Source organism: Asterias rubens, chromosome 16 (assembly GCF_902459465.1).
Source record: "Asterias rubens chromosome 16, eAstRub1.3, whole genome shotgun sequence".
Lineage (NCBI taxonomy): Eukaryota > Metazoa > Echinodermata > Asteroidea > Forcipulatida > Asteriidae > Asterias > Asterias rubens.
In genome coordinates this window covers 13,754,137-13,768,533 of record NC_047077.1, presented here as the reverse complement: position 1 = coordinate 13,768,533, position 14,397 = coordinate 13,754,137, and the positions used below count along the sequence as shown (strand labels likewise).

The following is a 14,397-nucleotide window of genomic DNA, read 5'->3' as shown; positions in this document are numbered from 1 at the left end:
ATTAGCAATAAAAAACTATTCAGCAAAAACAAAACCACCAGAGCTTGATAAACTAGAAAAAACATTAGTTTCGTTTCATAACATGGCAAAAACGGTTACCGGCACGCTGTATTCCAGTGACCTCTCTCAATCTGAAGTACGCCATCACGCCATTACTTTACGGCACGTTACCCCCCTGGTGAGAAATTGAGAGACGGCGGAACTCAAAGAGGAAGAGAGGTGTGTACGCAGCTCTGGCGTTTTTGTGACCTTAGAGTGTCCAAGGAAGCTTGGACAACGGGAGGGGGAAACCACACAAAATAAAACAATAGGAAGTCTCTCCCCCGATATATAAATCGTTAAAAACAATTACTCAAGAAATTATTTTATTGTTCAGAAACATATACTCTACTGTTTGAAGAAAAAAAATTATATTTCCAGGTGACTTTAAATGTGGCGTAGTGTTTAAAAAAATAAATAAAGTTGTGTGGGGGATGACTCCGCCTACCCTTTTTTTTGACGTCAATCGAGGAAGACTTTGCCTCGATCTAACATCGAACACACGTACTTTCAAGTACATTCAAGTCCTAGTCGTGAGTTGTACGTTTCGATAAAGTTTTTATCTTGCATTTTCCCGGCAATGTCGACCAGGTGGATGCAGCAAAACAACTAACGATCGGGTCAGTTTGCAAAGTGGTCCGGTCCGACGTCTTTTCCAGCGCTGTGCAGCAAACACTTCGATCCGTCGTACTTAGAGAATCCGGAGTACACTACACATTTTGACATGAAGAGAAAAGTTCTTTTCTAAAACATGACGTCATCTTTACAATTTTTCCAGCTAGTGTGGAATTCGAAGAAGGTACCTGAAAGACGTAACGAACCTAAAGGAGCATTTGCCTAACGTGAAAAAAATCAGGGATTGTTTCAACTTTGAGGGCATGTTTTTAGCTTGCGCCAAGGGTCACTATCTTGTTCTTGCACTGCATCCGATTCATCGCGCCTCGATGGACGTCACGAACAGCGCCCTCTCGGGTCGGGATTATTTTTAAATTTGTAAATAACATGGAAACTAATTTTTCAAAACCTTAGTTAATTGTTTATTCATATTCTAATCATCAAAACACATATTTTAGTGACAAAAGCTTTATTTTGACAAAATACCACTTCCAGGTTACTTTAACTAAGAGGCTAGAGAGATTTGTAATTGTTACAGAACTCTATGATATGTACACAATTAAGTTGAGTATTAAAATTGTATTACATTATTTTAATGATTAATGTTCATTGTACATTTAACCGTTACGAAATAAAAATCGCAGTTCACGATGAACATACAAAATATTCTGTTTTTGAAATCACTTCTTCTCATTGCGAGAGCAGTATTCGATCGTTGAGACCTGAATACTTAACGCCACCACCACGACTCGACTATCACCGCGACAAATATTAACGACTTGTCCACAAGTCTACCAAGAATGCAGAGTATTACAATACTAATATTGAAACGTCATAGTTCATAACCCCTTTACTTACTGTCCACCCCTTTGCAAAAATGGAACGTCCCCACTCCCCTCTATTAATTCCAGTCCTTAATTTACCCTTCCTCTCTGGCTTGCGTCGTGCGTCAACTAGTATTCCTTCGTTCCCCCTCCCGTCACTAACATAGTTTTCCTATGTGGGCTCTTGTTCGTTAAGTCGAGTCTGTATAAATCATTGGTAGAAAGACTAAACTGATTTGACCAGGGGATTGACTGCCGTGTAAGTTGTCGCGGACAGCTCGTCTGGCGCTGTTCAGAGGCACCGACTTCGGCAAGATAGATTCGGGTCAGGCAACTGGTCAGAATCCCGGATGCATGTGGTGCCTTACAGAGGGGCTAACTTCGTTTCAGGAGAAGCCCGTGCCGTCGCTGCTGGCCAGACATCGTCTCTTGGGCGTGGACAACGATACCGTGATCACTACGCTGGGAGGGTGGACCACAATCGACCCCCTAGCATCAACTTAGCTTCACTTCAACAGAACTTCAATTCGCTGTGGGATCGCACGAAGAAGAAAGTAAACAAAGGTAGGGCATGATATCATTTTATTTCACTGTAAAAAGTGCATAGTTCAAACTTTCCCAAGCCTAAAACTTGTGTCGAAATGTCACACATTTAAGTTGAACCAGTCAACGAAGGGGACACTTATAAATTGAGAAAATAGAATTAGCTATTGCAAGCAACTTGCCAACCAAATGGACTTATGGTATAATGACATTATTAATGCCCTGACGTTTTGATCATAGCAGAGTCTTCCTCGAAGGAAAAAACAGTCTCGTTTGACCTTCGAGAAAGACTCTAAACATTGAGTAAAGCAACAATAAATAAAATGCAAGCAATTTCTTACAGGCTTGATTTTAACTCAAATGTCAACAGTTTATCTTTAGTTTGAACGATAATAGCTTAAGCCTGTATCACATTTAAAACAGTAACCTTAGCCAAGAATTTACCAAAATAGTAAGTTGAGAAAACAAAAACATTGTCCGTCGCCCTTGGAATAGTTTCCGGTTAAATTATCAATCAACATTTCCCTTATTTCAAAATGGATTTTAGACATGGGAGGTGCCAAGAGTTTGGGAATAAATCAGATATCGACATTAGTTTGTTGGGCTCTAACCCAGTGTGACACCCTTACTGCATGTGAGAATAATATGAAGTTAATAGGGCCGATATGACATTTAAAAATAATCACTTATATTTATGGCTTTCTATTTTAATTCCTTAATGGTTTAATCTCAAATATGACACAGATTTTTCCGAAGTATTCGTTTTCTAATTACCATTCTATTTTCAATCCTTCGCACAATGTTCTTTGTCACACTTAGTATTTTGACATAATTGATTTTTGTCTATTTAGATACACACATTCATCGTAAGGTGATTCATTTGACATAAGACTCTCAGGGGAACTTTTCCTTAAGAACTGAAGTAGTTTCTCTGTTCACAAACAGCAAACAAACCCAATCAAACAAATAAACCACACCTAAGGATTATTGACTAATACCATTTTGTGGTGTCATTGCGAAGACCCCCTTTTTAAATTGAAACTGACCTAGACCAGTAGTGACTAATTATTTCTATCCCAAAATATCCTTTTGGGATAATGTTTTACACACAATTCGTCACGAGAACAGGAAGTTACGCCAGCACTGCAGAGGGCCTGGGTCAAATCGACTCAACCTTTCGCACATTCACTCTCGACTTTCTCCCCGCCCACATGTTTAAAACTAGCCTGGTCTTTAAAGGCACTTGACACTATTGGTACTTAATCAAAATAAATGTTAAAATACAAACTTATTTGGTAACGAGCAATGGAGAGCTGTTAATAGTATAAAACATTGTCTCCCTCTGAAGTAACGTAGTAAAATAAGAAAGAGGTAATTAGTCACTAAAGGAATAAAAGCCTCTATTTAGGCATCTGAAAAGCGCAACATAATATGTGCAACAAGGGTGTTTTTCTTGCATTATTCACTTGCAACTTAAATGACCAATTAAATCAATATTTTCAAAGATTTGACTGTTCTCTGACAATACCAAAGGTGTCCAGTGCCTTTAAAGGGTTGTGCTTCTTGCAAGGATGTGCTAATGCACTGGAGAGAGGATCTTTGACAGGCTAGGTTGACAGGGTCTGTGACAGGCTAGGTTTTGTTTGGCCTTGTATGATTCATAAGGGGCCGTTTCCTGGCTGATAAAAGTCTCCCTGAATATTTCACTTGTAAAGACGTTTTGAAGGCGTTGCTCGTGAGCGAAACTTTAGTCTTCCAAGCAAGTGCTATTTGGGTGAGCTTTGTAGACTCAAAGGTCATGTCACACAAAATAACTTACAGGTAATCAGATTCAGGCAACGTCTATTTTAAAGTCCCTTTCACACGAGAGCCATTAAGCAAGAGTCCATTGCTATATATTATGATCATGGTTCTAAACTTTTACAAATGAATGAATCACTTGTGAAAGGACAACTGTTACGGTACTGACCAAGGTCTCTTGTAATAATATTGTCAAATACTTGCTACATTTAAAAACCATGCAACAATTAAAGGCAGTGGACACTATTGGTAATTACTCAAAAAATGATCAGCATAAAACGTCACTTGTTAACGAGTAATGGGGAGAGGTTGATAGTATAAACCATTGTTAGAAACGACTCCCTCTGAAGTGACGTAGTTTTCGAGACAGAGGTAATTTTCCACGAATTTTGATTTTTGAGGTCTCGAAATCAAGCATCTGAAAGCACACAACTTCGTGTGACAAGGGTGTTTTTTATTTCATTCATATCTCGCAACTTCGATGACCAATTGAGCTCAAATTTTCACAGGTTTGTTATTGTATGTTTAATAGTGGAGAAGACTGTTTTTTGACAATTACCAATAGTGTCCAGTGTCTTTAATAAATGTTTTATTTTTGTAGTATAATCATTGTTTGGTTTGTCAAATTTCTTTCAAAGAATCATAATTTGATTCTCTACAGGTTTTCGGAATTTTTGTTAAACGTTGTTAAATATGTTGCCTTTAAAACAACCATTCCTTCTCTAAAGTAAGCTCAAATCTAGCAGGTCAGTAGGCTACAGTTGTCGATGACGCATGCCGCTACCCGTCAAACCAGGCCACTTCAGGTTTAATTTTAGCTCTTAGTTTGGGATATCAAGAGTACCAGTATAGCCCACAGGAAACCTCGGGACTGGTGCCTAATCTCATAGTTCTTAAAGGCACTGGAACACATTTGGTTACTGTCAAAAGCCCAATGTGCACGGGATGCTTAGCTTATACCAACCTAAGCATTTAATAACAAATCTATGAAATTGTTGACTCATTGACCGTCGAAGTTGCAAGAGAATATTGACAGAGAAACATCATCATTGCACACAATAGTTGTTTGATGCATTTAAACTTGAATAATTGATTGAGAAATCTCAAAAACTACGTTGTTCAGAGAGAGCCATTTTTCACAATGTGTTATGATTTGTAGCCTTCGTGAAAGATTATGCTAGGCTCAAAACGTCAGGCATATAACTATTCGTTACAATGTTTTAAACACCATTAATAGCTCTCCACTACTAGTAAGTGAATATCATAGCTCTCCATTACTCGTTATTTAGTATAGTAAGTTTTTATGCGAAAAATTATTTTGAGTAAATACCATTAGTGCTCAGTGCCTTAAACCTTCTTCTTTAAAACAGGTACACATTCTACTTTGCCTCAACATAGTTCCATCATATAAAGGAATGTTACAGAATTGGTTTGAAACAAAAATCGCGAAGATCACAGATTTACATAAAACTTACACGGTCTAATGATGATGATAGAAGAAAACATCCCTTGACATATTATTTCTGTCTGAAATGTCATATTTTGATGAGAAATAAATAATCTAACTTCGCTCAGTGAGCGTTTATTCGTTTTTATTTTGGCATCGATGCAATGCAAAATTTGTAATCGGTTTTTCACTATTCTCTCGTGACCCAGATGGCATCGATCTCATACAAACTTCTACAGGTTTGTAAGTTTATGTATATGGTGGATTACATAAAGTGCTTACACTGCCCGCAACTGTTTTGTTCGCAAAAAAAATAAAAATTCTGTAATGTTCCTTTAAATTGATATAATGAAGACAGTTGACATGACTTTTGCACCACTGTTCTTTCCTATTAGTAGATGTTTGATTGAATTATATGAAAAATGATGACCCTTATACAATTTATAAGAGCCTAAACAATAACATACGATTTTAAAGATAAAACTAATTGATAATAGATCACAAACTCTGAGATAGTAAAATAAAAAAAATAAAATAATAAAATAAGAAAAGCATTTCTTCTCAACTTGACACTTATAAAAACTTTACATTTAACTAGATGATTAATGTATGCATCATCACTTGTCCCTTGTCACTTAGGAGTGTTAATCTGATATCACAACGTGAGTACTACTCATGTGAGCCGATCAATTCATCAACGATTAATTTGTGAATTTGAAAGACGGTTTGGGACAGTCTTGTTGAGTGTTGCAATCGAAAACAGACAACATAACAACGGACACATAAATACCAAAACAAACAAAACGAAATGATTAAAATGATTAAACTAAATGACAATTAATTGTCCGTCCGTCTAAACACAGGTTGGTGCACGAAGATCCCCTTCACCGTTCTTACGCGCCAGATTGTACACCTTTGGTAGTCTTCTCACTTGATGTATCTCAACATCATCATAAAATAACATACCTGGGGAAATTGGAGCTAAATTGGTCATCGAAGCTGCGTGAAAATGACGAGAGAAAAAAACACCATTGTTGGACGTGTTTGTGTGCTTTCAGATAGGAATAAAAGACTTCTTGATAGAAGTCTTTTATTATTTTAGTGAGAAATTACTTCTTTCTGAAAACATGCTACTTCAGAGCAAGCCGTTTCTCACAATGTTTTATACTATCAACAGCTCTCCAATGCTCGTTGCCAAGTCAGTTTTTAAGTTAATATGTTTTTGGAGTAACTACCAAACGTGTACCTTCCCTTTAAATAAGAATTTACCACGCAAATAAATATTTTATATAATAAATTATACAACTGCATCCAAAAGACAATGAAATAGAAAATGCAAAACAAAATAAAGGAAACTTCTTGAAGAATGCTTCGCCTTGTAAAAAAAAACGTTGTTTATTGGTTAGGCATATTTCTTACACCTTTATAAATTATTGTTTGTACTGTTTGAAAATAAATGTACGTTTGAATTGAGTTGAATTGAATTGTGCTCCTCTTCCCCAACCCTCACCCCCCCCCACCCCCCAAAAAAGAAGAAGAAGAAAAGAAAAAAGAAAAGAAAAAGGTATTGTTCGGTTTATGAGGAGTATTTTTGTAGTTTAAAACTATCTTATTAATATTTGCAGCCTATAACGTTGTCTACGGCGCTGAAGATTCCCCCAGCTACCGTGTACAAGAAGCAGACGAGGGCGAGATGGCCGGAACCTTGGAATTGAGTCTTAGATACCCGACTGGGGTTCACATTGGAGTAGAACCAGAGGCACCGTACAATGACAGGCTGATGGAGGACGAGCATGACGAAGACAAGTAAGTGGCGCCCGGGGGAGCGATTATTATAATGGTCACGATTAAAGGCCCGGTCACGATTAAAGGCCCGGTCACGGTTAAAGGCCCGGTCCCACTGCATGCAGCGATGACGAGGACGATAGACAACGTGGGTATTGTCACTTATGGTTAAAGAATTTGGGTACCTTTTCAAAATGTCCATAGATTTACATTAAACTTACAGGATTTGAAGACAGTGAGAGTGGAAAGCTTCCCTTCAAATATTACTTACTGAGGTGCTGTAGTTTTTGAGAAATGAGTAAAACAATGTCATGAAAATACGTTTGTAAATGCTTAAAATAATGTTCGTCTCATGAGACAAACATTCAAGGTAAACGTTCCATTGCTTACATATTTCTGAGCATGCACACACTCACGAGAATAGACCTTTTCGCCAAATAACAAAATGCGCAAGTGCTAGCTGTTAAATGAGGTGCATGATGGTCTAGCTAGCGATCAAACTTGATAGTTAGCTAGACCAACATGCACCTTATTCCAAGCCCAACGCACATCATAGTACATGTATACCGAGTATTTCGATAAGGTCTATAATGGAGCAAGTTCGACCAAGGGACTAAAGTTGTCTATTGGCGACCATTTGGCGATGTTGCCTGGTACCCAGAACGTATTTCATGCATAGGTAACCATGGAATATTGACTAGTGGTTGACAAAAACAATGGTCGCTGATTGAACTTGCTATAGACCTTTCTTTTGCAACGTCATAGCCCGAGTTTTTGCCAACCCAGATTGGAAAACTATGGAAAGTCGTAAGTGCAAATTAAGAAAAGATCGCTATTTTTTGTAACAATGTAACCAAATTTGTTGATTTTGTTAAAAAACAAAACAAATAATTGTGAGAGGTATTTTATTTAATTGAAAGTTTGCAGAGAATGCTGAATTTGGTTAAAACATCTCTTTTTAAGATTTAGTGTTTTACTAACATTCGGCCGACCATGCCAACCAAGGCGGTTTGTTTATCAACAAAGGAAAGGTCTATAGAAATAATCGCGTTAATTATTCACACAGTGACGACGTGTGGACGCTCCTAAGCATGATGCACGCTATGGTGGTTGTCATCATCGTCATAGTGATCGACACTGCTCAGATATTCCTCCGGTACTCAGAGGGACTGAATGCAGTCACACCAGCCCACGTGGAGGGTTTCTTCATCATGCTGTACATCGTGTCCATTGCTTGGATCCTTGTGGTGGTGGTTCTGAAGAAACCACTGCCCTCTAGCGACGATGAGGAGAGAACTGATGCTCAGGCTGGGAGCAGATACCTGTACGGTATGTGAAGCAACTTTTATACAGGACATTTTTTTTATATCATAGTTTATCAGAAGAGCGTCGTTAAAGGCAGTGGACATTATTGTTAATTACTCAAAATAATTATCAGCATGAAACCTTAATTGTTAACGACTGGTAGGGAGAGGTTGATAGTATAAAACATGGTGAGAAACGGCTCCCTTTGAAGTGACGTAGTGTTCGCCATGTGAGTCTTTTTTTATTATTTTTTATTTTTTATTTGCAGCGCTCAAGTTTACACATACAATCCATGTAACAATACAACATACCAGTACAAATGTACAAAGTGAGTCTTTGACAATTACTAATAGTGTCCGGTGCCTTTAAGTGTATTTGTTCATTAAAGTAAAATAAAAAACGAGACACGGCCCAACGAGACACGGCACCGGCTGTACGTGATATGCACCACGGCTTACGTTCCGCTAGCCCCAAGGCTTACGTTTTGCTAGCCCCTGTGCATATGGCAGAAAAACACGCTTCCGTTACAAGGTCTCTCCGATTCGTCATCATTATTTATGACTTGCACCGACAATTTGAAAAATGTTATCTTTTTTGTAAAATAGTCACTTTGTTGGTTCAGATAACACATTGGCTTTGTTTTAATGCGAGAAAACGGTGAGTTTTAGTATTTGTTTTAAGAAGCGTTTCTTTTTCGTCAAGAAAAACCTTTGCAGTAATGTTTTAGTCTTTTTGTTGTAGCCCGATAGCCAAACGAAGCCGTTGTGTCCCTTCAAATTACGCCAGTTTGTCTCCTTCAACCAGGGTAGGGCCTGCGTGTGGCCACATTTAAGGGAACATTACATAACTGTTTTATTTGCTAACAAAACAGTTGCTGGCAGTGTAAACACTTTATGTAATCCAACATAAACATAAACTAACAAAACCTGTACAAGTTTGATATTGATCGGCCATCTGGGTCGAAAACCGATTACCGATTACAAATTTTGCATTGCATCGATTCCAAAACAAAAAATGAATAAAACGCTCACTGAACGATTAACTCCAAACGTGAAGTACAATTATTTATATCTCATAAAGTATAACATTTTCAGACAAAAATATTTCAAGGGATGTTTTTGACTATCATCATCATAGACCGTATAAGTTTTATGTAAATCTGTGATCTTCACGATTTTTGTTTCTTTCCAATTCTGTAACGTTCCTTTAAAGTCAGTGGACACTATTGGTAATTACTCAAAATAATTATTAGCATAAAACCTCATTTGGGTACATGTAATGGGGAGAGGTTGATGGTATAAAACATTGTGAAAAACGGCTCCCTCTGAAGTGCCATAGTTTTCGAGAAAGAAGTAATTTTCCACGAATTTGATTTCGAGACCTCAGATTTAGAATTTGAGGTCTCGAAATCAACCATCTAAATGCACACAACTTCGTGTGACAAGTGTGTTTTTTCATTCATTAATATCTCGCAACTTCGACGACCGATTGAGCTCAAATTTTTTAGAGGTTTGTTATTTTATGCATATGTTTAGAAACACCAAGTGAGAAGACAAGTCGTTGACAATTTACCAATAGTGTCCACTGGCTTTTAAAAGTGGTCAGAGAAATGTTCGATACGTGCCAGACGTGCACGTTCTAACTACTATTCACTGTTTTATATTTAGTTGGTCTTCTCTTCTTTGGCATCGGCGGTTGCCTCTGGATGATCATGCGAACAGCTTCGTATATCGAGCTGAGCGGAGGAAAGTGTGGTTCCCAGGGTATCTTCGCCTGTGGTTCCATACTGTGCGTGACATTCACCATGCTACAGATCTACTACTTCTGGCGATTCTCCAAGTACTGTCTGGTGCGCTGGAAACCTGTTGCTAAGTAAGACATTAGACACAAGAAGCTTGATTATTCTCCAAAAAGAGGAAGTTTACATCGCTCGCACAAGTTTACAGGCATGAAACTTTTCAGCTGACCAGCTGATTTCCTCGTGTTCTTTTCAAAACAGTGCCATTGAAAACTGAAAAACACTACACCAAAAATTAAGTGTGATTTTGTTTGCAATTAGAAAGTCGCATGTGAGTTTAAAAGCATCTGAAATAAAGTAATAAATAAAAAAGATACAAAAGGTGGATACAAATGAACAATGCACGATGATTCATGAATGAAATCCATTACAAGGAGTAAGACAAAAGATGAACAAACAAACAAATAAAACCCTCACCAGAAGAACATTTTACATACAAATCAAGATTTGATTTTGATTTCAATACATTTATTTCAATGTTGCCATAAAATTGCACTTGTGTACATCAGCAAAGTTAATATAGATGATAATGAATAAATAATGGAAAACCACAGAATGTAGTAAAGTCAATAACAATTTACACGGAAGTTGAGTAAATAATGACAAACAGGAACAACATCTAGGCATAGGGTTAAGCAAGGCTTTAGTTCCCGTACCTACGGACAGACAAAAAAAAAGAACAAACAAACAAACGCACCAGCAGACACTTACTTACATAAAAACATTTACATGTATGGGTACAAAGACAAAACATCATCCCAAGATCGTAAAGTTCGTTATGTTTCTTAAAACCTTAGACTGGCCGTCATGCACCTGATGGCGACGAACGCAGCGTTATGCGTCAGGACACTGATTGAGGAAACATGGGAAGACTTTCTGTTGGACTATCTCAAGTCTGCTTCAAAGAAGGATGCAGGTGAGTTTATTTTTGGAAGATCCTTCGGCCTTACCATGGCAACACACACAAGCTTGTACTTAATTATTCTTATGCAAATTCGGTGACCAACTGGGCCCAAATCTTTAAGAGTTTACTAGCATATGTTGTGATACAACAAGTTTTGGAGTATACTAGTTTTTTGACATTACCAAAGGTGTCTTGTGGTACACTTTAAACAATGTATGATTAGATTAGATTAGTTGTTAAGTACCTTACAACTTTAAGACATGATAAGTTTCCATACCTTACAACTTTAAAACATGATTAAGTTTCACTTGATTGTCTTTGACAGGATACACAGGTAAGCTTGGCCACCTTGTGATGGAACCTACTACCCTCGATGTGGGTTACGGTAGCATGATCGACCCAGCTGCGTTTATGTGTGAGTAGCACTTTCTGGTTCCGTAAAAGTTCACTAAAACATGGTTCGAAAACTGTCTGACAAAGTTGCATTTATCGGGGCCCAACTTGTTATGATAATATCGAAGTCTTATATAGCGCACGTATCTACCAAACAAGGTACTCAAGGCGCTAAGAATAATAAATTTTCAGAAAGATATGTTATTGCAGTGATGAATTCTGAGACCCAATTATTTAGCACCTTCTAAGGGTTTACAAGGTGTTACGGCGCATACAGCAGCCAAAGCCAGGAGCACCGGGGCGAACCCCTTCTCTTCTCTTACATGCGTTACACAACACACGGGACCAACGGCTTTACGTCCCATCCGAAGGACGAAGCAATGTTTTTGTTTACATGCGTTACACAACACAACTTTATGGATCTGCTCCCGGTTTGATTGGATTGCGCCACAACAGCTTGTAAAACTTTAGATGTTGCTATGTAAAATAGAATGAATTGTGTCTCATAATTCAAACGTAGTACCACGTACCTTGAAAGACAGGATGTTGAAGTGCCTCCAGCGTCACTTTGTATCGGAGATGAGTGATGTATAAAATGCCATTTCTTGTGACCAATATAAAACTGTGTTTAAGAGTTTAAGCACAATGTTGTACCAACAAACATTTTAAACATGTTTATCGGAAAAAAAATGAAACATGCTTACCAATTTGACACTAGCTCACATGGTCTGTAGTATTCAAAAACAAGTTATCTAAAACGATGTTTGAGCTTGTACAAAGTCATGTGAACAAAAGTTGGTATCAATACTTTTTTTTGTAAATCTAAACACTTTTTGTTGCGTCTTTTTCACCCAAAGATAACGCCACACCGAATGGCTCCTACCCCGGTGACGGCTACGATCCATGCTACATCGGCAAGACCGCCAAAGGCCTGAGTGGTGCAGTGTACAAAGCCTCGGTCTTCCTGTACTCCTTCGTCATCGAATACGCCATCATTGCCGGTGCCATGTCCTACATCATGTGGCAGAACATCGGGCGTAGGGTTCACCACCCGCACAAAGCGAACGGTACACGGAATGTGGGCTTCAGCTTCGAGTGTGGCCTTCTTCTGGGTGTTCTTTGCACTATGTGTGGTGTGATCATCCTCATCCTTAACATCATCTACTTGTCAGACTACGAGAAACGCGAGGCAAGCTTCACCAGTTACAGAGGCTACAGGGTGTTCCTCAATATAGTCTGTATCGCTGCCTGCATTGCTTCGTTTGTTGGAATACATAAGGGAGGCTGGGTGCCAGATCACCACTCAGGACCGGCTCATCGGGTGGATGCAGCGCTGCTGTTGATATGCGTCAGCGGTGGGTTCCTCCAGAGTACCTATACCTTCGTGGCGGCCGTTTCTACCCTGGGCCAAACTCACAGCGGCTTGGTGTTCTTCGATGATTTCTCCCACATTGTTCAGACGGTTTTACAATGTGTATTAATTTTAGACGCCATGTCAAGGAAACCGCCGGCTGATTTTCGGAACACGCGCACTAAACAGTTGATCATGTTCCTTCTGGTGTGCAATATAACGTGGTGGCTGATCAGCACCTACGAGTTGAAAGGAGGCTACGACTTGTATGCACTGGAGAACGGTTACTATGGGGCGACGACGTGGTACGTCATCGTCCATTTGGCGGCACCTTTGGAAATCCTGTTCCGGTTCCATTCAACGGCGTGCTTCTTCGAGATATGGAACTTACCGGGTGCGGATGGAAATGGGAATGGTCACCACTAGAGGCCGTCGCATTATGATCTCAAACGGCTTGTGAGCGAGACCACCACGCGAAATATATGCCTTTTTATGTTTCCATGATGTATGGAGCTTAGCTAATTGAATGCATCATTAATTGAATGTTTTCTTTTGCTTTTCTTACACACATGCCAGCCATTTTACACCAACTGTGTGTTGTGTGCTGAACATGGCATAATACAAGTTATTATATTCAGGAAAACTTGGGACTTCAGACGAAGTAGACCATTAAAATCCTCGCTGGCTTCCATTTACAACAGAGACTTTAGTTGTTACAACTTTCGCCTGCAAGTTTAATGACCTGTCAGGTTTATATATAACTTTCAGGTCGAAGATGCTTTCAAAGAAGTTTTGCAGCAAAAAAATAAAAAAAAAATATAAGAAAACAGCAAGCTATTAAATCACAAAATTATGCATTGTTGTTGATTTGTTTACCGTTTCGGTAGATTTTGAAATATTTTTTACTCGGTTTGTTTTATTATTGTGGCTATTTTTTTTACAACACTCTAAGAATTGAGTCTAAGATGTGGAAACAAAGCGTATGCTTGATGTACATGGGTGTGGCATCAAGTTGGACACTAATATTAATTTGCTCTACATGCACAAACATAGGTAAATCATCCAAATGACCAATTATGCTGCAAAACGTACGCATAAATACAAATTTAATACACCCTCGAAAGCTAGAGAATAATTTCTTTAATTTGCAATACGTGGTGCTTTCAAATTTTGCGCGAGCAATGTAATGTTTCTTCTATTTGGAGAGTAATACTTTACACTGTCTTATGTCAATTATATTCACGTCTAACGTCGATGACCGAGGGCAGGTTGTCTCTAATTCCGTTAAGGACAGCGGAAATTGGCCATGACCCCGCTTTAAACCCGGAAGAATGAACCATACACTGGACTGCAGCCATGGTCCTTTAAAAGTAAGAAATTAAGTAATGTCCTGCCATGGTTCGGTCTGGTTCCGGTCCTTTAACTAGCCAGCACAGTGATGGCTCTGTTTATAGTAATATTGTCCGTGGTTTCAAAGGTCAACATAATCTATTTGTGAATGCACTTCTTGACTAGTCTGCAGTGTCTTCTGCATGCAAGTTCGCCCCGAAACACTGCTAACAGCCATTTTTGGTATGGAGCTACAAAAAAAAA

At 38.6% G+C, this 14,397-nt stretch overlaps 1 protein-coding gene across 1 annotated transcript; it reads left to right on the top strand.

Moving 5' to 3' along the window:
* The first annotated feature begins 1,695 nt into the window (after positions 1-1,695).
* Positions 1,696-14,397, top strand: LOC117300906 (proton channel OtopLc-like). Its single transcript, XM_033784771.1, has 7 exons — positions 1,696-2,042; positions 6,894-7,074; positions 8,120-8,382; positions 10,026-10,230; positions 10,954-11,072; positions 11,386-11,475; positions 12,311-14,397. The coding sequence occupies exons 1-7, from the start codon at positions 1,829-1,831 to the stop codon at positions 13,228-13,230; spliced, it is 1,992 nt and encodes a 663-aa protein (XP_033640662.1). The 5' UTR covers positions 1,696-1,828; the 3' UTR covers positions 13,231-14,397.

Excerpts from the sequence above, each read along its gene's own strand:
- LOC117300906 (XM_033784771.1), top strand. The coding sequence starts at position 1,829 with ATGCATGTGGTGCCTTACAGAGGGGCTAACTTCGTTTCAGGAGAAGCC. Across the intron at positions 2,043-6,893 it reads GAAGAAGAAAGTAAACAAAG|CCTATAACGTTGTCTACGGC; the intron begins GTAGGGCATGAT and ends TAATATTTGCAG. Across the intron at positions 7,075-8,119 it reads GACGAGCATGACGAAGACAA|TGACGACGTGTGGACGCTCC; the intron begins GTAAGTGGCGCC and ends TTATTCACACAG.